The 22,562-nt window shown below is 37.8% G+C and overlaps 1 protein-coding gene across 1 annotated transcript in view; it reads right to left on the bottom strand.

Moving 5' to 3' along the window:
• Positions 1–4,435: 4,435 nt before the first annotated feature.
• The window catches only part of adgrv1 (adhesion G protein-coupled receptor V1), a 75,378-nt gene continuing 57,251 nt past the window's right edge, over positions 4,436–22,562 (bottom strand). The window contains exons 90-94 of the mRNA XM_055162094.1: positions 22,119–22,276; positions 18,511–18,632; positions 9,396–9,581; positions 7,997–8,174; positions 4,436–4,911 (exon numbers count right to left, since the gene is read on the bottom strand). Coding sequence (XP_055018069.1) covers positions 4,793–4,911; positions 7,997–8,174; positions 9,396–9,581; positions 18,511–18,632; positions 22,119–22,276 — 763 coding nt within the window. The 3' untranslated portion in view covers positions 4,436–4,792. The remainder of the gene's footprint in view (positions 4,912–7,996; positions 8,175–9,395; positions 9,582–18,510; positions 18,633–22,118; positions 22,277–22,562) is intronic.

Below are 22,562 nucleotides of genomic sequence, written 5' to 3'. Positions count from 1 at the left end.
CTGACAGAATAACTGTGCAAAAAGTGGTCTGTGTCCACTGAGAAACATGTAGTGTCAGCTCATCTTGGCTCATAAATAACATAAAAGAGTAGGGTTGCAAGCTAGTTATCGCACAGATTAATCAAAGTTTTTAAAAAATCTGAAGTGGACCCTAAAAATATATACATTTAAAATATATCTAAAATAATTTACAGTGACAACATCAGAGAAAAAAAACTAAATGTTTCTGAATGGTATGAGTCTAGTTTATACTAAACAGACAATACACAACACAAGCTCTTAGGGACAACGGCCTTCCAAACCAGACTGCTCCCATCCTGTGAGTTATTTTAATGATTGGAGGCAATGGCCAGATAAAGAAACCTTATTTAATCTGTCTGACTCAGCTCTTGGCAGCACTTTTTCCTTCAAACCCAGTGAGCAGTGCTGCACAGAGGCCTCTTCATCATCTCTGAGTACACAGGCAGGAATGTGTGACTTATACTATCAAGTAAAACACGCTAAGGATCTGAGCAATTCAAAGGTATAAGAATTGTGAAAGAATTAATATGTTCTAGTTTCTGGCTCATGTCACACAACAGATGGTAGCTAAGAAGGGCTGTGTACACTCCTGGTAAATCTGATCAGAGAGACATACTACACTAACAATTGTATTAACGCAATGTCAGTGTGTCCTATCAAGTAACTTTTTTTTTTTTTTACTTGAACAAAATTGATTTTTAGATGTCTCTTTGATCCAAAGTTAAACAGAGGATTGTTTTTATACACTCCCTATCTTTCACTATGTCATCTTCCCTGCAGCACATTGCCTGCCTGACATTTCTGAACACTACAATAGTTGACATTGTATTTTTGTCTCGTGCTGACGCTGAACCACTGGATGAAACCAGCCTGCTCCAGTATGCACAGAGGATGCTGTGTGATGTGATGAGTAACTTCCTCTCACTGTCACTGCCTACACCCCTTATAAGTCTAAGATAGCCCTGTAAGAAAGATAGAAACTTATTACTGATGAAAAATGTTTTATACATGACTCAAAGGTGCACTGTGTAACATTTCTAGGGGAGGGTCTATCACAAGGGAGACAAACAGATTACAGCACTACGCTACATTACAATTCAGATCTGTGGAGAGTCGCCCCTATTAACAGAAGGAATTATTGTATTTTTGAGCAATAGAAACACCTGAATGGATGGAAAAGTTTAAAGTCCTGAGAAATCAATTCCATCAATTTCCATGGAGATAAGCAGGTGGCAAACACACCACTAGAAAGGTTATGCAGTGCACCTTTAAGGTTGTTACAAGCAAATATCACATCCACCCAGTGAATAATTTACTTTTATAAACTCTGCCTTTACAACCAATTGTATTTTCAATTCACACCATTGTATCAAATCAAATGTATATACATGATATTTTTTTCTCCATATGAAGAAACACCCCTAGATGTCCTACTGACCCCAACCCAGTTTTGAGTTTCCATCAAAACAAGTTGTCCAAGTCCACATGTCTGCCTGCTACAGAGGTTAAATATATATGTCAGGCTGGCATAGCAGCTCTCAGTGTCAGTTTTCAGTACAAAACAAACTTACACGCACTGGGCCATTATGGGATATGAGAATAAAATCTCTGTCTGTAAGCCTATTTGCAGAATAAATAAATAAATAAATAAATAGGATAGGACAGAGAAATAAATACATTGTCATACATTTATAATCCAATGTGCAACAACAACCAGGCTTTTATTGAAGATGCTGATTTAAGATGGTGTGGCTCCAGTCACTGCTTGACTTTTCACCATGTGTTACCTAAAGGGTAAGAGTTGCAACAGAAAAATACTATTCTGTGTATCTAATAAAAATGTATGTATACTTATATATATAATGTAATGAGAATAAGATGACTTTGAAGCCTTCCACGTTTGTAATCTCCGCGGCAAAATTAAGTTTGTGTGTGGCACCATTTCACCCAGTAACAACACTGCTTTATCAAAAGGATCTGTGTTTTTGCGTAATATGAGGAATGTCAAAGGTATGATGTACCTGTTTACAAACATCCAACAGAAACACCAATCACTATTTTATGGCCTTGATCTACATACTCCACAGCACTGCCAGCTCAGCAATTTCTAGAATATGATAAGATTGAAAGGGCTGCAAAATCAAAACAAAAGGAAAAACCATTAGCATTACCATTAGCAAGCATTAAGTTTATACGTTTACTAGATAAAATGTCCTGCTACTGCTGTTAACAGTGAAACATATTTATATAGTGGGTTTCAGTGTCTGAACTGTTTCAATCAATACACTCATAAAAACTAAAGATAATACATTAAAAATTGCCTTAAAGTACATATGCATTATCATTTTGCTCTGGGCACTTACATTTTTTTTTTATTGATATATGACCTTGCAATATTCTAAAACAAAAAACATAGCTTTTTAGAATTCCAAAAAAAACAAAACAAAACAAAAAAATCCCTGTAGATGGAAAGCAAAAGTTATTTTTTTTAAACATATATATTTTCCATATATGAGCACACCTTTGCCACTGGGTTTGTGAAGAACGGGGTCACTTCATTGTAGATAGGGGAAAGAAAAGGTCAACCCATGTGTATATTTGACATATGTGTAGGCTTGGTCTAGTCTAACACAATGACATAAATGTTGCCATTATCCTGGGGAAAAAAGGGTGAAATTAGGTGGTATTCTCATGTGTCAGACTACACCCTGTCTATTATTATTATTATTTGTCTGCAGAGATTGCTATTACCACAATAAACTCAGGTCTGACGTCACTGGGATAATCTGAAACACACGGTATTTGCAGAAATCTAATATCATTCAATAGGAAGAGGTTCTGAATCAATTTTCCCATAAGAAATTAGGTCAGGGAATATCAGATCAGGTTTTATTGCTAACTTGTTAACAGACACAGTGTCCTTGTTACACTGAATGGTATGTTTATTGGCCTCATATGCAAGGACCTTTTATCAAGCATGTTAAGTTTCTTTTATTGACCACTTTTGATTCAAACTGCTGCAGACTAAAAACTCACTAAAACAGGAGTTTAGTCATAATGGCTGTAATGTTTTTTCTTGCTCAATTTTAAATAAGTAGCTAACTATTTTAAACCCTCCAATAAAAAAAAATCTGTCATTTCCCAGTCATAGATAATAATTTTATATTTGATTTAATAATGAACTTTGCAGAAGGTTTTAAGTGCATAGTCAGCCCCTGTCATTAAGGGCAGTCCCTTCAGATAGCTGTAATGTGAACTGGGGGAGAGTGCATTGGCTATAGCCTGTGTGTCTGCGCCCTTATCTCACAGCTCTCTGGGCACAGCACGCACAGGGAGGGAGCCTGTTGAGCGTGAGGCGAGTGAGACCAAGATGTCCACATTTGTAAACATGTTTGTCTCATAGTGAGACTGAGGGTGGGGCAGTGACTTTAAAGATGAGATCAAATAAAAACAGCTCAGCACCAATGCATGCACTGTGGAAGAAACTCTGTCCAACAACATGGACAGTTTTAGTGCAGTATTTGAATGTATTTATGAAATTATTTCGCAGGCCCCTTCATCTCATAAATTCTTAGTTTATCTGGGTGTGGCACCAGTTTCATCCATACTGTATAACATCATTGCAAAAGCTGTTTTGAAATTTTTACACCATCAATTGTAGAAAAATGCAAGAAGGCATTTTTCCATTGTGACTCCCATTTATTTTTTATAGACCACTTAAATGCCAAAAAGATTGTTAATTACATAACATAGGTGTAAAGAAATACAAATGCTGTTTTATGTGAGTTCAGAAGGTTAGCTCTTAACTACAAGTTAGCAATACAGGCAATAGCTTGTAATATGAGATTAATGGACACTGAAAGGATGACTTATAATTCTGCAGTGCCTGTGTACAATGTTGACGACAACAAATCAGAATGAAGCGATCCAGATAAAAAAATTCATTAAGTATTTCTAGAAGTTGAAGAAAAGAAAATATGCATATATTTAATTAAACAGATGGGTAAAAATAACAAATAAATACGCGTGTACCATGTCAATTCTGTTTCTCAATATGGGTTTGTGTTCTTTGGCAGGCACTGCAGCATTGAACAGTAAAAGTAACAGTCTGCTATGTCAGTAACAAGTCGGGAACATGGCACCCAGGGGTCAAAGGTTAGTGAATGGGTCAAGTCGACAGAGGATACCAAGAGGTTCCAAGCTACAATCAAATTTAAAAAGAAGACAAACTTGTATATTCACACACACTCCATCGTAATTAAGAATGATCAAAATAGTAATAGTATTTACTGAGTTTGTATGAGTTTTATCAAGCACAATGGAGTCTTCAGGCCTCACCTTGGCCTTCTCAGACAGTGGAGTGGGTTTGTGAAATTCCTGTCAAAATATGGATGTCACACAAACCCTTGACCTCTTGACCTCTGAAGAAAGTCTGTTGCACAATCAACAATAAAAAGCTCACCCATCTCAAAGTCAGTATCGAAAGTAAGAACTTACTAAGCAGAAAGTAAAATACAGTGAATTATTTATTAACAATGCTACACAATATTAAGACAAAGCAGTGCTTTCTGTATTTTCTAGGCCCTATAAGACAACTAAATATACATACAAAACTTTAGAAAATTAATTCAGGTTCAAATATACATTAAACATTATCAAACATCTATAAAAATGCCCTATTGAAAAACATTTACAAAGTTTTAGTGCAAATGTAATGTACAAAAATACTGGAGTAGTTTCTTTCATAGAGGAACACAGTGAGGTGAACAGGTTACAGGTGTGTATCTGCAATGGGAATTCGTCTCAACTCAACTATTTGTGAGTTGGAGACACTTCCACCATCGTGACTTCCAGGGATTGATTCATTATCGCTCATATTGAGGCCACTCCCTAAAAGAGAAGCAAAAAAATTAGTATATAGATACTTTAGAACACTTTACATGTAGAGCAAAAAAAAAGCTAACCCATGATTATTTATATTTATTTGAATATTATATTAGAATATATTAGAATACTATATATTAGAATATTATATATTTATTAGAATTATTATAAAATGGTACCAAGAAATGTGTGACAGATGATTCAAGCCCTGAAAATCTCATACCATTCAGATTAGTGTCACAGCATTTGGTGGAGAGTGGATGAAATTATGTAACCTCCAGCAACTTCAGCCTGTGTTTCATAATGTATAGATTATGAGAGAGTCTGACTGTGCCCTATCTGATTAGCTGAGGTAACGAGCTACAGATGGGTGCTTTGACGTCAGAGGGAAATTTTACAATGAGGCAAAGCTAAACTGCATTTAAGCTCATCCAAACTTAAATGCAAATATTGTGACTCATCTGCTCTGGATATTTAGTTTACAGTATTACAGGCACATGCATGCAAGGTGCTTACACTACAATATATATATGTGTGTGTGTGTGTGTGTGTGTGTGCGCGTGTGTGTGCATGTGTGTGCATGTGTGTGTGTGTGTGAGAAAGACAGACAGACAGACAGACAGACATACAGACAGACAGAGAGAGAGAGAGGAGATATAAAATTGTTTTAATTTTGTACTAGTCTAGCTGAATGGTTTGACGAGAAAACTTAGGAGACCACTCCTTCCCTTTTCCAAAGCTCTGGAATGCACTGTCTCTGCACCTTAGACAGACTGAGTCACTTTTAGTTTTTAAATCATACCTTAAAACTCACCTGTTCAATTAAGTGTTTCACTATGATTAGTGTTTTAGTGTCTGGTGTGTTTTATGTGTCTTTTTTGTAATCTGTGCCTATTTTATTATCTTTTATAATTATTGTTGTGTACTGGACTTTGGCAAATTGTGTTGCTTTTAAAGTGCATTAAAAATAAAGTTGGATCGGATTGGATTGAATCCTACTGTAGATCTGGGCAATGTCTCACTATTAATGAATAGTGCCTCCTTCCAATGTCTGTCCTGTATTTTGCACAGTATAATGCATTATTGCACTAAAACCTTGAACGCTAACTGTCCCATCACATAGTGTCGACTATCATACATGTTAATGGTTGACCAGACTGAAAGAGAAAAGAGCCTTATTGTTTCTACTTACTGACCCCTTATAGTGATCCTGGATTACGTAATTCTGATTATGGTCATGACTGCAGACTTCTTAAGATTAAAACCAGGTTACAAATTCAGTTTAATATGTAGCTATATAAGAGCGAGGCCATAGGTCAAGAGTGAAGTCTATAAACACATTTGACCTGTCTTTTCTGTCCTTTTTACTTGGCAATTGTGAATAACGTGGAGCACACAGAATCAAGCCTAAAATACATTCTACTATTTAAACCAAAGAGAACCAATATTTACATTAATTTTGGCATGAAGTGAAGATAATAATAGTAGTAGTAAGTAAGTAAACAAGCAAGCAAGTAAGTTTTTTTTTTTCTATAGTGCTTTTCACAGACTTATGTCACAAAGATGCTTTTACAGATCATTATTCATTCACTCTATACCCAGTAGTAGTAAGCCTATTGTAGCCACAGCTGCTCTGGGGCAGACTGATGAAAGTGCAGCTGCCAATCTGCACTATTAGCCCACCCAACCACTGCCATCACTCACATATACACAACTTTCATACAAGGCAATATGGGTGCCTAAGGACACAACAACAGTTTTTGTGACTGCCGTCCCACTGTCTCCCATCCAAGTACTAACCAGGCACAGCCTTGCTTAGCTTCTGAGATCTGACAGGATCAGGCTTTGACAACACAGTATTATTATTATTATTATTATTATTATTATTATTATTATTATTAGTAGTAGTAGTAGTAGTAGTAGTAGTAGTAGTAGTAGTAGTAGTAGTAGTAGTAGTAGTAGTAGTAGTAGTAGTAGTAGTAGTAGCAGTAGTAGTAGTAGTAGTAGTAGTAGTAGTAGTAGTAGTAGCAGTAGTAGTAGTAGTAGTAGTAGTAGTAGTAGTAGTAGTAGTAGTAGTAGTATTAGTAGCAGTAGTAGTAGTAGTAGTAGTAGTAGCAGTAGTAGTAGTAGTAGCAGTAGTAGTAGTAGCAGTAGCAGTAGCAGTAGTAGTAGTAGTAGTAGTAGTAGTAGTAGTGGTAGGAGTGGAGATAGTGGTCAGACAAGAAGTCGATAACATACACAAGAGAATGCCATAGTTTTCATTTGGTTAAAACGTGCTAAAAAAAAAACAGTCTCAAAACACACACATGTTTACCACAGCCTGCTTGTAATTTAAATTCTAAACAACAGATGTTTAGAAAACAGAGGAAAGGTCACAGGAGCCAAAAAGTTGGGCTGACATGTTTACACAAGAGAAAGCCCATGCAGTCACCTCAGACATGACAAGGACAATGGGAGGAGGTTAGAGCGGCTGTAGTTTACCATCCATTTGGTGCAACTTGATCCGTGGCCTAATCCAATTTTATTAACACCACTAACTCTGTTTAATACACACCTGTTGAACTGGACTTTTCATTTGACTGTCTCCTTGGTGACCAGTGTTGTTGCTCTGTGATGCATGCTAACTGGCTCATAGCATAGTAAAGTCTCAAAACATAGTTACCGCTAAGTTATTTTGACACATTATCCATTTGAATGCAGAAGGTGTCTATCTCAAGTCTCAGCTCAACACCAAGATAATTATCAGTTGTAGTTTTATCTATTCCTCAAAGGCAAAATTAAATACAAGAAAACTCACCTCAATGTCAAGAGAGGATTTATTAATTATCAATAGCATTTAATAATGTACCTTTTCCTCAAGTAACTGAATACGTACCACTTTTACGTTTGTAAATGGTAATGGTTATATAATACTTCATAGAGGCAATTAACATGTCATGCCTCCATAAAAATTCTTATAATCTAGCTTGGACTTCTTTTCTAAGAACCCCTGGGGACTCCCTGAGAATCCAAGGTTGGGAATGATTATTTTAGACTATTATTTAAATCACAGAACTTCTATGTAACTATTGAACTTGGGTGTGCTTCTCACCAGTCTTTAAGGCAAATATGAGGTCATCAAACTCCTGGGACTCCTCGTCTCCGGTCACCAGGTGTGTGTTGATGAAGCCTCCGTCTGACCCATATGTCCCCATCACTGGACTGGACTTGTACACAACACTGGGCTCACTACCAGGATGGAGAGAGGCACGCTCCCAATCAGCTGCAACCTGAAACAAGCCCAGTACTAGTTAGTGAAAATTACTGTGTATAAAATAGCTATGGTGTGTAACATTGTAATTATCTATTTAAATGAGTTATTGCCATGGCGATGATCCGTGTAATTGCCCCTTGTGTAGAATTAGGGTCAACCAGAGTACACTCCAGAAGTTTAGGGCCAAACCGGAGGGTCACTGCAGGTTCATGGGGTAAATGACGGTCAGGGGGTTAGGGTTTCACTAAACAGCATTAATTGACTCAGAGAGAGTCCTTTGCGGTCTAGATTTATGAATAAAAATTTCAAAATAATGTGACATAAATTCTTTTCATACAATAAAATGTATGTTCTTTAGTGATCTATCTATAATTTAGGCTGATTCAAAATACATGCCTAAATCTCAATGTGAAAAGTGAGTTGTACAAGTCCTAGAGGCAGGCACAGTTCATACGAAGGCATACCAAGCTCCACCAGGCACTTTTTATCACACATCTGTGTTCAAACACTGGCATAAGTGGATTATTTTTGATTAATCACTTGTCATTCTTTTTAGGCTAATTTTGTTAAAAATTAGACTTAATTTCAAACTAAACTTAAACTTAACATTTTCTGTGTCATGTTATGTTTTGGAAAGTTGAAATGCTCAAAGTAGATCTCTCATTAATAAAATAATATTAGGGGGTAGCTCAGCCTGGTGGACTCTGTTCCCAAGAGTAAGTTAAACCTACCCACCATCTTGATCCTTGTAGAGTAGTCTGAGTTAACATGAGACCAAGGTGAAAGGCCATTATGTAGGCCTGTGGGCATGACGACCTGCCAGTATCTTAACACATGTACAATTTTACACACGTTACATAAGAACATGAGATGGCGCTTTAAGTGTTCCCTGTTTAATCATGCCTATCTGAAGTATGAACTGAGGGGAAATGAGAAATGTAAAATATGTAAGAAATGTGAAAGTAAGTAGATAAGTAAAGTACGTAATATAATGATTCTGTCACGTAAAGTAGATGAAAAAATGATATCTACATTTAATGTAAATCTAGGGGGCTCCAGCAGCAAATACATTATCTAGTATGTATGTTGCACCATGTAATGTATTAATTTTTTTGCAAGATATGTGAACCTACAGTCAATTTATGTAAATCTTTGTCATTCACACAGTGCACAATTGTACAATATTAGAAAGTATACTTGTCACTTGTCACTAATGCTTTAGAGAAATGAATTGTACCTCTTCCATTGCGCTGATCAGGTTTTGCGTTGATTTGTTGATGTCGCCCCCTATAGACGTTGGCCCTCCTCCAGGGTAGGCAGAGTCAGAACTGTCATGGCCACTCATTTCAACTGTGTAACTGGCTTTAGTGGGCCAACAGAGCTGGTTGTGCATGACAAAGTAGATAGCAAAAACATACAGGCCCTAGGAGGGACAAAAAAAACCACACAAAACAGTTAAATGTAAGTTTGTCAATGGTATCATTGAGATACCATTGACAAACAGACAATTAAGACAGTCTATCTACTAAGATGCCACCAATACCACATACACTGGTATTCCTTCTTTTCCTATTTCCTTGTCATTACCAAATCCTTTCAATCAACAACACTTTGCTGAGAATTACCCAAAAACATTGAGGTGTTAAATACCACAGGGCTGTCCTGTATTTCACAATGCCCATTACAAATGATGGCATTCACAGATACACAAACAAGAGGGTGAGTTTGATGTCACCATTAAATACATGAGAGCTATAATTTAGATAAATGAATGAATGAGGTGTGTAAGTAATGGGCATAAACATAATCTTTCATTCTTTACAGCATCCTAGAGTCTTTGGGTTGACAGGTCAGTCCATTTAAACATTATGTTTGTGACTATATTTTTATTGGTTAATTTAGTTTATTTTCCATATGTACTAGTAGTTAAAAACCACACTGGAAAAACATGTGCAAAAAGCTCAAAGTGCACTATGAGACATTAAACACAACCAATAGACCATAATTACAGATAGCATACCGGGTGTGTGTCTTGATGAGATACAAGATCAAAAAGTAGATAAAACGTTTAAACTAAATATCAAAGTTTCCCATTCCTTTCTCAATACATACAAATTGATACTTACGGTTTTAGTTTTCAATTTTCATGACAGAAAAGTTGGTTGCTGCTTTGTTGGCTATAACCTTGTGTATAGTTGTTTTTTATAAGCACAAAAGAACCCAGTCACACTAATAATAATAGAAGATACAAACCATCTCAACATGACTGAGGCTGCTTTGTTTTACTTTCCCTTTCATCAGTGTTTGAGAACATTGGAGAGCACGATGTTTCAGTCTCTAAATAGTCAGGCCTGTGTAATTACATGTAGTGTATGTTTTGCTGATAACGTTAATGGCCCTTTGGTTTAAATGATCTTCTGAAGCTGCAGGTGTGTGTGCATCTGTGTGTGTGTGTGTGTGTGTATATCGGGTGTGGTGTGTGTCAGCACCATCAACAGCACCACCACTGTCACAACCACCCTTCCCTCCCCCAGACAACAATTCAGCAGCAGCACCACCTCCCCCTCCCCCAGAGAATGAGTCAGCATCACCCCCCCCTCCCCCAGTGAAGGAATTATTACCAGCATCAGCAGCGGTCTCAGACCCAGGAGCACACCCATCACCTTCCCTGTCCACATACCAGCCTGGAGTCCCTTTTGCTACATCTACTCTATCAACAGACTCTTCACTCTCCTAGCCCTTCCCAACCATCTAGAAAGCCTTATCAGATCGGGAATCAAGATGGCTCCTCTCACACCAAACATAGCACAGCCAAGGTTTCTGACATCAACTATGTTGAACTCTCCCCCATACAAAACTGTGCCCGTTTCACCACTAAAGGCCCTCTCAGCTCTCCCCTCTAATCTTTCACCCAAACGCCCGCCTGCCCCACCTCCTTGGTCCTTACCTGGTGCCTCACCCAAACCCCACCCTACTCCACCTCCTTGGCCCTCACCTGGTCCCTCACTCAAAATCTCCCTGCTTGCACTCCCCCACCTTACCCCAGAGCTGCTATCACCAAAAACTAGGATGCACAGGGCCTCTGCTATCCCAGGACATACAGTCATGATAAAGGTAATATCAGGCTGGGGCCCTGCGATGGAGCTATATCTCCAGTTACAACACATAGGCAGGTTTACAGAAGGACAGTTAGACTGTCTAATCAGAGAAATTTTGTTCACATTACCTGTAAGAAATGGGCGAGATGCAAGAACAAGGCTCTGTTGGAATGCTACTACTACAGTAACCCTAGGCAGAGGGGTTACATGAACAGGATGTGGGAGAAATGGTTATTATGATACCCACAGTCCAAGCTAACGGCCAAACAACTAGTAGCTCAGTGTTCCAACATCTACAAACGGCAACTGCTATCACAACTAGAGATTGATGAGGTACAACACAAATTCCACGGCAAGGGGGAACCAGTGTGCCAGGTCAGAGGGGAGTTGACACCAACTCCCCAACCAGAGATTGGGTACGAAGCCCCAATAAGTATCACGCTGAGCGAGGCAGCGACTGACCTGAAAGATAAGATCATGGCCCAAATGAACACAAGGCAAAGCGACATAACCAAGTGGCGGGCATAGTGTACAGAAACATCTGTGCAGAGTACGGGCTGGAAACCCCAGGATCAAGGTGGGAAACACCTCCAAAGGTTGTGGAGAATGACCGAGCCAAGATCCTGTGGGACTTCCAGATACAGACTGACAGAATGGTGATGGCGAACCAACCAGACATAGTGGTGGTGGACATCGCAATACCAAGCGATGGTAATATCAGGAAAAAGGAACACGAGAAGCTAGAGAAATACCAGGGGCTCAAGGAAGAGCTGGAGAGAGCCTGGAAAGTAAAGGCATCAGTAGTGCCTGTGGTGATCGGAGCACTCGGGGCTGTAACCCCCAAACTGGAAGAGTGGCTTCAACAGATACCGGGAAAAACAATGGACATCTCAGTCCAGAAAAGTGCAGTACTGGGAACAGCAAAGATACTGCGCAGAAACACATTTTTATATATATATATATACAAACCTCCTCAGCACTGTCAAAGTTTTATTGATGATTTTACTGAGATGCTTTCAGTCATATGCACAGACTTTGATGGTTTAGTCATTACAGGTGATTTTAATGTACATGTGGATAATGTGTGTGACAAAAATGATAAAGAGTTGTCCATTGTTGTCCTTGAAACTTTTGGTCTGACTCAGCATGTCAGTGAGCCCACTCACAACAGAGGGCACACTCTGGACCTGCTCATTACGAAGTGTGTAAATATTTCAAATGTCAGTGTGGTTGATTTTGCTCTGTCTGATCATTTCTGACCTGTCTGTTATTCCCAGCTGGTCGTAAATTTGTTCGAAGAAGACACATAAATGATAACACAAGTGCACTGTTCATGGAAATGATAAACTTTGAAATAGCCTCATGTTCTAATGTTGATGATGTGTTGAACTCTGTGACCTTGAGTGTCTTGAATGTTCTGGATGCCATTGCTCCAATAAAGGTTAAAATGGTTAAAGATAGGCAAAAAGCTCTGTGGAGGAATGATAACTCAGTCAGGGTACAGAAAAGGGAGTGCCGGAGGGCCGAGTGTAAATGGAGCAAGTCAAACCTCCAGGTTCATTATGAGATTTACAAAGAAAAGATGCATATGTACAACTACAATTTGGGTAGAACAAGAGAGAGGTACTTTTCAGACATTACTGGAAATTGCAGTAACAACACTCGTGTCCTGTCTGCAACAGTTGACAGTTTAACAAACCCTCCAGCTCACCTGCCGTTAGAACTAATTTCCACATCTAAGTGTAATCAAAACATTTCTGTTTAACTGTGCATATGACTGAAAGGTTTTCATTCTGCACTCTTCTCTCCAATTTATGTCTCTCTTTTTTAATTTTAATCTTCATGATTATTTATGTTTTGATTTGTTTTTATTATGGTTTTAATGTATTTCTTATTCTGTAAAGCACTTTGAATTACTTTGTGTACGAATTGTGCTATACAAATAAACTTGCCTTGCCTTGCCTAATAAGTTTGCAGTATTCTTTAATGACAAGTTCAGGGCATCAAAAATGCCATCAATTCCACAACACAAATAACAAGCATGCAGCCACAGAGACACTTAGAGCTGAGTCACTTTGTACCTGTAACTGACAAAACTGTCTTAGAGGTCGTTACCAGTCTGAGTTCATGTACATGCTGCCTTGACATGTTACCCACTAGATTTCTAAAGTCCGTCCTCAACAGTTTGCTTTCACCTCTAGCTCACATCGTTAACATGTCACTTCAATCTGAAACATTCCCAAGAGCGTTGTAAATTGCGATCATTAAGCCTCTCCTAAAGAAGAGTGGTCTTGATGCCACAGTACTGAACAATTTCTGACCCACCTCAAATCTGCCATTTTTGGCAAAGTCCTTGAAAAAGCTGTTTACCAACAGCTTACTAAGTTTGTCCAAATAAACAACTCCTTTGATGTTTTCCAGTCAGGTTTTTGAGCCTACCACAACACTGAGACTGCTCTTATCAAGGTGACAAATGACATCCACCTGAACACTGATGCAGGCAAAGTCTCAGTCTTGATCCTGTTAGATCTCAGTGCTGCTTTTTACACTGTCGATCATGGGATCCTCTTACAGAGACTAGAGGACTGGGTGGGCATCTGTGGTACTTCACTAAACTGGTTCAAGTTTTATCTAGAAGACAGGAAGTATTTTGTTGAAATTGGAAACTGTGTCTCAGATCACATGGCCCTGACCTGTGGGGTGCCTCAGGGGTCAATCCTGGGCCCCCTTTTGTTCAGTCTCTACATGCTGCCACTAGGCCAGTTAATACGCAGCAATAATGTGTCCTACCACAATTATGCAGATGACACTCAGATCTATGTCTCACTGGCAGCAGGGGGCTATAGACCAGTGGACTCACTTTGCCACTGCATCCAACAGATCAGTGTGTGGATGCAAAACAACTTTCTCCAGCTAAATTCAGACAAGACTGAAGTCATAGTGTTTGGTCCACAGAAACAGAGACAGTGCCAACAGTCACCTTCAGTCTCTCTCTCTAAAACCTTCAAGTTAGGCAAGAAATCTCGGGGTAATAATGGACTTAATCTTTAACAGCCACATCAAATCAATAACATCTGCAGCCTTTTACCATCTAAAAACAGGAAAAATCAAAGGTTTACTGTCTAAATCAGACTCAGAGAGATGTATCCATGCATTTGTTTCCAGTAGGTAAGACTACTGTAATGGTCTGCTTACAGGCCTCTCCAAGAGAGCTGTGAGACAGCTGCAGTACATCCAGAACGCTGCAACTCAGGTCCTAACTTGAACTAGAAAGTACGAGCACATAAGTCCTGTGCTCAGATCTCTGCACTGACTTCCTGTGGCTCATGGAATAGACTTTAAAGCAGCTCTGCTTGTCTACAAGTCTCTCCGTGGCCAAGCACCAAAGTACATCTGTGACATGTTAGTGTCACATGAACCATCTCGCACTCTGAGGACCTCAGGGACCGGCCTCCTGCTGGTGTTCAGAGTCAGGACTAAACATGAGGAGTCAGCATTTCAGGTTCATGCAGCTAAAACCTGGAACAGTCTTCCTGAACATGTGAGACAGGCCTCTACTTTGATGCTGTTTAAATCCAGTCTCAAGACGGTTCTGTTTAGCTGTGCATATGACTGAAAGGTTTTCACTCCGCCCACTTCTCTCTAATTTATGTAATTAATCCCCCTCTCTCTTTTAATTTTTAAATTTTAATCTTTAATTTTATTATGATTATTTATGTTTTGATATATTTTTATTGTGATTTAAATGTTTTTTCTTATTCTGTAAAGCACTTTGAATGTACGAATTGTGCTATACAAATAAACTTGCCTTGCCTTGCCTTTTGAGGAGACAGGTCCATCATAGTGTTATGGTGATTAGCACACATTGTTAGTGGCCTGTGGAGCAGGAGGGACAGGTTTTACTACTATAGGCCTGTTATATAAGTGTTCTCTGATCACTCAAAAAGACCAATCGCTACAGACGGAAAACACAGGGGAGCAGAGGATCAGTGCTGCAAGGCTAGCAACATATTAGTTGATAGAGGATACATAGACTCGAGTACACTGCCAATGAATTCGGGTAGTAACTGCTGACATTTTTTTTTTCAACAGCAAGTTACATAGTATGTGTACTAAACATCATAGCTGTTTTTTCAGTTTTTTTTTCAAAGATAACCCCAACAAAAAAAATGAATAAAACAGCAGATAGACAGATAAATAAATAGTGACAAAAAGATGTATACAACTACTATGATAACTGTTGTTTATCATGATTTCTGTGTGTTTCAATAAAGTTGAAATGGCCTGAATAAACTTTTAATATTTGAATCTAAGTACTGGGTTGTGCTACTATAAGTATGCAAGCCTGCATATCTAATACAAATGCAATGTAGAATAATCATACCAGTTTGTAAATGCTGATGGCATACATTAGCATTCGTTAGTGCAGCAGCTACCACAGAGTATAGAATGAATGACTATAGTACAAAATGGTAAAGCAACGGTGAGCATCTAGAAAAGCCCTATATAAAACTATTGCACTTTTATTTTCCATGAAGTCAAAGAGTCTATTTTTATCACCATGTTGAACAAGGAAGCAGGGCATTCTGAGGGCATATAACAGGAAATGACCCTGTGATGTTGCCTGTGATAACACTGTAATAAGGTTTAAGCTGCAGAAAATGGGGGTGTGGATCTTGTGAAATAATTATGGTCTTAATTTGTTATAATGTAATTAATACTGGGAGAACATTATGATTTTGAATGTAGCGGTCTAAGAAGTTGGAGAGTTTTTTTTTTTACTATGGCCAGTTGTGGTGCTGTTAGGATAAATAGCTAGGCTTAGCTATTTTGTATAATCACTTTTATAGTTCATTATTGTACAGAGGTCATTTGAAGATGAGAGCTCTGATCACAGCTGTGAGACTCATAGATATATGTCAAAACAAATGCATGATATTCCAATTAATCTAATAGCAAACTAACTAAATAGGACAAGAACTACTGATAGAGATGATGTCATGACTTGGTAGCCAGATAACACCCTGGATGGAGTCTGATTGGACTGTGCAACGTGCCAAGAGGCCTGGCTGGCCTGTGCACCAACGAAGAGGCGCTAAGTCTAAACCATGGTAGCCTCCCACTATAGTTTGTGTATGAAAGTCATTGTATAGGCGTAAAACATTAAGTCTCTGCATGAGATTGTCAGCACAGACTCCTTGTATAAGTATGAATTTCTAATATTGGAATAAATAAATTACCTGAACTTTATTTCGGTTTCAAGTGTAAATTTTATCGAAGCAGAAACTAATGAACACGTGAGGAAAAGGTTGTTTTCTTCAACAGTGCAAACAAGGCATGGTCAGAGATGTAACATCTGCAGCTGCTTAACAAAGTCTAATTATCAGGTGTTGTTGGGAAAGGTGCCACACGACGAAAACAAGAACATGGAAAAATCGACTAACGGAAAATTCACAGCATGAACAAAACAAACATTATTAGTTTCTGTCCAAGTTTTTCGATAAACAATCATAGGTTAGTACCTTACTTTTTCTAGAAAGTTTACTTGGCAAATCCAAAATTATATATCAATAAAGTATTAAAAAAGTGTGTATTCTGAATCGAGGCAATGAGAAAGTCTATGTCTTAGAAAGTAGTAGTATGTACGAGGCAGAATATTTTAAGATTAATATTTTTACTGTACTTTCTGACTTTACACATTCAAATCAGATTAGGGCAAGACACTTAACCACTTTCTAATTTATGTGTGAATGTGATTGGTGCAGATTAAAAGCCAAATTTTTTCTGCTCAGCCCCAAGACAGCTGTGACTATATCTTACTGCCATCAAGTGTGGAGAGGCACTGAATAATGGACTGTAGCATAGCATCTCATACGCTGCAAGGACGCTAATGTATCTTTCATTAACAAGAATTAACTGATCTAAGTTGGAAAAACAACAATCAGACTGGCAACCTGCTCATGGAAAACCAGTTCTAACTCCACCTGAGCTACTGTAAACCAGCAATATTTTAGGGGACCTCACAGATGCACAATGTTGAGCTATGACCACATTACACAGTGGACAAACTCTCATGAGAGTGTGCTAAGTGCGACATCAACTGTTGGTGCTGACTTCACTTCTGTTTGCTAGATACAGGAGATAGTGAATAACACTACACTGTTATTTTGACATGTGGATGGTACATATTATTAAGGATAATCAAAGACATATTAATCCACACTTTTCAACCAAACCATGTATCTAAGAATGAGATAAGATAAGCCTGTAGTAAGCATAGAAAAAGGAAATTCCTCGTAAGCTCATTCATAGAATTTTACCACAGAAAACATTGAGACATGTCCCAAAAGAATGTTGTGTGCCAGTTGTGGTGAGACAAATAGCACTGCGATTTTCTATACCAAGAACTATTATACTGTTGCAAGCATAAAATAGGTTTCAGATACTGACACTTTATATTTGAACTAATGCATTTCCTCTAACTGTCTGTGTACAACATGTGCTTGGTACCCTTACATCACAATCTGGAAAACTAGATTCAATAAGGAGATCAGCTTTAATCATCCAAGATAGTGTGTTATGTAAGGCTTTGAAGTTTGAGAGTACTATAAAAGAGCAAGGCCAGCTGTGAAAAGATATTTGGTGATAAAGTAATCTGGCACGTCCTTTTATCTACTGCAACTCAAAGTCAGGATAAAACACTGAGGAGAGGGCACTAAATTTAGAGTGTATGGAGTGAGCAACAGGTGTGTAAGGGCCCTAATGGAGTCACAGAGACAGCACTTCAGAGGGAGCCAAGTAGCCTTCATCACTTTCTACACTGACAATGGAGACTGCAGGCAAACATACACCAGACCGAAACATGAATATTTTAGATGATGGGTCCTGCTTTCTAGTCACTAGTTCTTGTTAATTCCTTGTTAATGTTAACGATAATATTTACAAGTAATATTACAAGCTACTAGTATTGCCATGATAAGACAAATACATTTTTTAATGCAAAATAATTGTACCTTCTTATTATATCATATGGTCATATAGTAGTTTTGATAAAACTCAAGATCCTTCTAAAACTGTTCAGGAAAGGTAAATTTTTCTCCTGTTTATGTTTGTTTATGTTTTTTTCATTATTGATTCTTACAAATCAAATTAGTATCAACTGTAGTTTCGATACTAGATCTAGTATCAATTAGTAACAGATTTTTCTTACTTAAAAGCAACATCAAATAGTTAGTGACTTGTTATAAATCTTACCAGCAGGCAGGTGAAAATCACATAGAGAGTGAGCATCCACATGTATCGGTAGGCCATATGAAGCCCCGCCCACAGCCACACAATGGAGATGAGCAGGAACAAAAGGAGGACCAACGGCACTTCTGCAAAACAATTGTTTTAAAATATTATTATTCAAATCATTATTTGACAAAAGCAGGGAAGATATTTTGTGTTCTTGATTTAAGCAGAACAAATAATGAGAAGACAAACAGCAGTGGCCCTCGTCATCACACAGAAGAAAGCTACATAACCGCTTACTTACATACAACTTACTGTCTGGAAAGTACTATTTAATAGGTTATTTAGAAGTGTCAAAATTCACATCTTATACAGAGTCTATCACACTTGTAGAAAAATTAACACTGTATGGATATTTCAAACTTTACAGATGGAACCTGGTCCTTGGGTTAATTGAGTAAGTTAGCTGGTTTAATTCTTATTTCCTAGTTGTTAAAAATAAAGCAAATCTGATGTCATTATATGTGAAATGTACAAATAAGTAATGGGTCAGTCCATATAAAATCAGCCGCCCTCCATTATGAGCCATCTCAGATTTGGCTGAAAAAATTTCAAATTTAAAAAAAAAATCACCAGATGAAAGAATCTCAAATTTTAGCTCAATCCCTTGAGTTGTTCCTGAGTTGTGGCCCGTTGAAATTTTGGGGCAATGCTCACTTTTTCGGAAGCCTTAATTTATAAGCATGTTTGAGAGACCATAATTTCACAAAAAATAGAGCTAGGAAGCTGATAATTTGTATTATTGTAGATTCTGGGTCATAGATTCTGAACCGGTTGTCAAATATTGGGTTATTAAGGGGGGCACTGTGGGAACCCAAAATCTCACATTTGGTTGCTGCTCAATTTTTTTTTTTTCAATTTTTCAGGTCCAATATCTATTTACTCCAAGCAGATATTTACAAACTAACTGTTGAACCTGAATATTTGAGAGAATGACCATTTCTGACAACAATCTCACACTTTTCTGATCTTTCATGTGGATGGTGTAGAGAATATGACCTGTGAGAGCTCATTTTCAAAAATTCCATTTGAAATGAAGGAAGGTAATAGTAGATGTTTTTATTACTTTAAACTAAACAGAATATGCCAAAGTTTCTCTGGTAAAAATTTGATCAACATCTAACTGTGCCCACATGGCGAACCGAGGGTCCAAAGAAGGGGCCAAAAAGATCACATTTGGGCTGTGACCATATTTGGGACTCTACACCATCCACATGAAAGATCAGAAAAGTGTGAGATTGTTGTCAGAAATGGTCATTCTCTCAAATATTCAGGTTCAACAGTTAGTTTGTAAATATCTGCTGGGAGTAAATAGATCTTGGATCTGAAAAATTGAAAAAAAATAAAAATAAAAATTGAGCAGCAACCAAATGTGAGATTTTGGGGGCCCACAGCGCCCCGCTTAATAAAGATACCCAATATTTGACAGATTCCGAATCTATGACCAAGAATCTACAATAATACAAATTATCAGCTTCCTAACTCTATTTTCTATGAAGTTATGTTATGGCCCCAAAATTTCAATGGGCCATAACTCAGGAATGACTCAAGGGATTGAGCTAAAATTCTTTCATTTGGTAATTTTAGAATTTTTTTCAGCCAAATCTGAGATGACTCATAGGGGAGATTCCTTGAAAATGGCTGATATCATACGGACTGACCCTAATATAAAGGAAACCCAAATATAATAATAGCCACTTTGAACTTGCAGATGAATAGAATGTCAGTAGTTGCAGTTATGGTGTGGTTGTGCAGACAGAGTTCAGTTCACAAGTACGATGGAAACAGTGGGCACAGGGCCCAGGTTTGCACAGAAACTCCTCACATAGGTGCTACTTCCCCAGCTCTGGTGGCTTTCCTGTGCATGAGCTGCATCTATATGGACCTATATTTCTTTTGACTTTAAATAATTTCTGTACTGGGCAGTTTGTCTTGTTTCTTAGATTCCCAGGCAGTAGGTTCTGAGAAAATGTGCATCGTTTAGTTTAGGCCTAAGAACTCTCAGTGGTTGCATTACAATAATTTGTGCACATCTGTGTTCATCTCCTGCCCCCTCCTATATTTTCCAGCTCTGTAAGCACATTCCGATCTGCAGACAGACAAGAGCTCCGACAGTAAGAACCAGTTTCCAGAACCAAATACTGCCTCTCAATGACTAATTCAAAGGTTGCCAACCAACTGAATGAAAATAATGAGGTAATGTGTAGATCACTGAAATATAGCAAAGGCAGGATGCTCAAATTATAAATAAAAAACAAACAATTACATTTTGAAAATGAGGGAATATTTCTATTTACCAAAAAGGCCATAATGATGGATCTTCAATTTGACTACAGGGTATAATTTCACTCATTGTTGTATGAATGTATGAATCCATTGAAAAATAAATTATATAATTCAATATTTCCAATATGAGGCATGGCTCTTATCTGACAAACAGGCGTCAGAAAAGTAGTTCTCTTAAGGGTCAGGGAGTTGTGAACACTAAATTACAGTATAAACACAAATGTGCTGAGCCTGGTCTTCTCTAATCAAGCCTCCATATCACATGTGTTTATTTATCTCAGTCAGTCAGCAGCAAGACAAGCAATTAAGTTACACATCTTAACCAAAGATTAACCTGTGTTATAAATTACATTATCTTATCAAAAGTACTTTCAGTATCAAGGGCCTCTTAACTTAGATGGATTTTAGTCTAGATGTAAAAAGCTGAAAGGCATTCCTACTTTTTAAAGGCTAAGTGCTTATCTGTTGAAAGGACAAACATGGCTGACGTCAGAAAAGCTGCTATATCTCACATTGCCATGAGAGTGAGAGCAGACCATACAGACCCTATTGACAAGGTGAGCAGTCCTCAGCCAACCACACCAACTACAGGAAGAAGCCAGCAAGCTAAAGGTAACAACTGACAGTGTGCAGAAATTCAATGAGGTGAATCGAGACCTAAATAAATTCTGCACACAATAACAAAAACATACTCTTTCATTCACATAGAGAATTATCCTGTTACCCTGGTAATCAAGCAATAAGAGTGTTCCTTATGATAAATGGCTGCACTGCATAGACAAATTCAACACTCTGAGGCAGCTCTGAACCTCATTTGGTTATATATGAATAGAATTTTAGTTTTAGTTTCAATTTTTTTCTAACTTGATTGATATTGTGCAAGAGAGCTACACAATGGAAAAGGTTTCATTTTTATTGAAAGTGCAGCTGGACTTAATTTACAAGATGTGGTCTAAATGGACAGAGTATGTAGAGAGTATGTAGAGAGTATGGACAGAGTATGGAGAGATCAGACTTTATATAAAACTACTTTATATTTGCAATGTTCTGTTAATTTGTGAAATAGGTTCCCTGGTTCCCCAACCTGTTCCAAGTTTATATATGTTTTTAAAAAATGTAAAAGCAGGAACGTGTGATTTCATTTTACACATTGCAAGATGTAATCTGCTTTTTCAATAAAAAGTAAATTTGAAAAAAAAAAAAAAAAGTCATTTTTTCATTCTCTTTCCTTTTGAGTGTTTACAGTAGAGCACACATCAAATTTATGTTAATTTTTGCAGTACCTGTGCTATTGGTGCGTCCCCTGTAAATGTCATCGTAGGCCTTCCACTGGTCTGTGACTTGATATGCATGAATGAATATGACCACCACAGTGACCAGGCAGATTAAGGGCACTAGAACAGCTGTGCACAGAGCCGCGTAGATGTTTGGGATAAAGCATCTGTAAAACAAAACAAACAAACAAACAAACAAACAAACAATTAAAATATACACAAATAAATAAATACAAATTTGCATTAACCAACATTTCACTTGTACATTTTGTTTCTCCCCTCATAAAGTTTATTGTAAAGCAGTACTGCACCATGTGCATTGCTATATGACACTCTGTTTATGTCTGTTCATACAAATGGGTGCAATAATCTTGTGACTTTGAGCCTGCGTACAGATAAAACCTGCAAACTCCAACCCAATTTACTACAACGCAGTACAATCCACAAGACATT

Source organism: Boleophthalmus pectinirostris, unplaced genomic scaffold, assembly GCF_026225935.1.
Source record: "Boleophthalmus pectinirostris isolate CB_2022bp ecotype Guang Dong unplaced genomic scaffold, ASM2622593v1 HiC_scaffold_4, whole genome shotgun sequence".
In the NCBI taxonomy this organism is placed as follows: Eukaryota; Metazoa; Chordata; class Actinopteri; order Gobiiformes; family Gobiidae; genus Boleophthalmus; species Boleophthalmus pectinirostris.
This window is presented reverse-complemented; position numbering and strand designations above follow the sequence as displayed.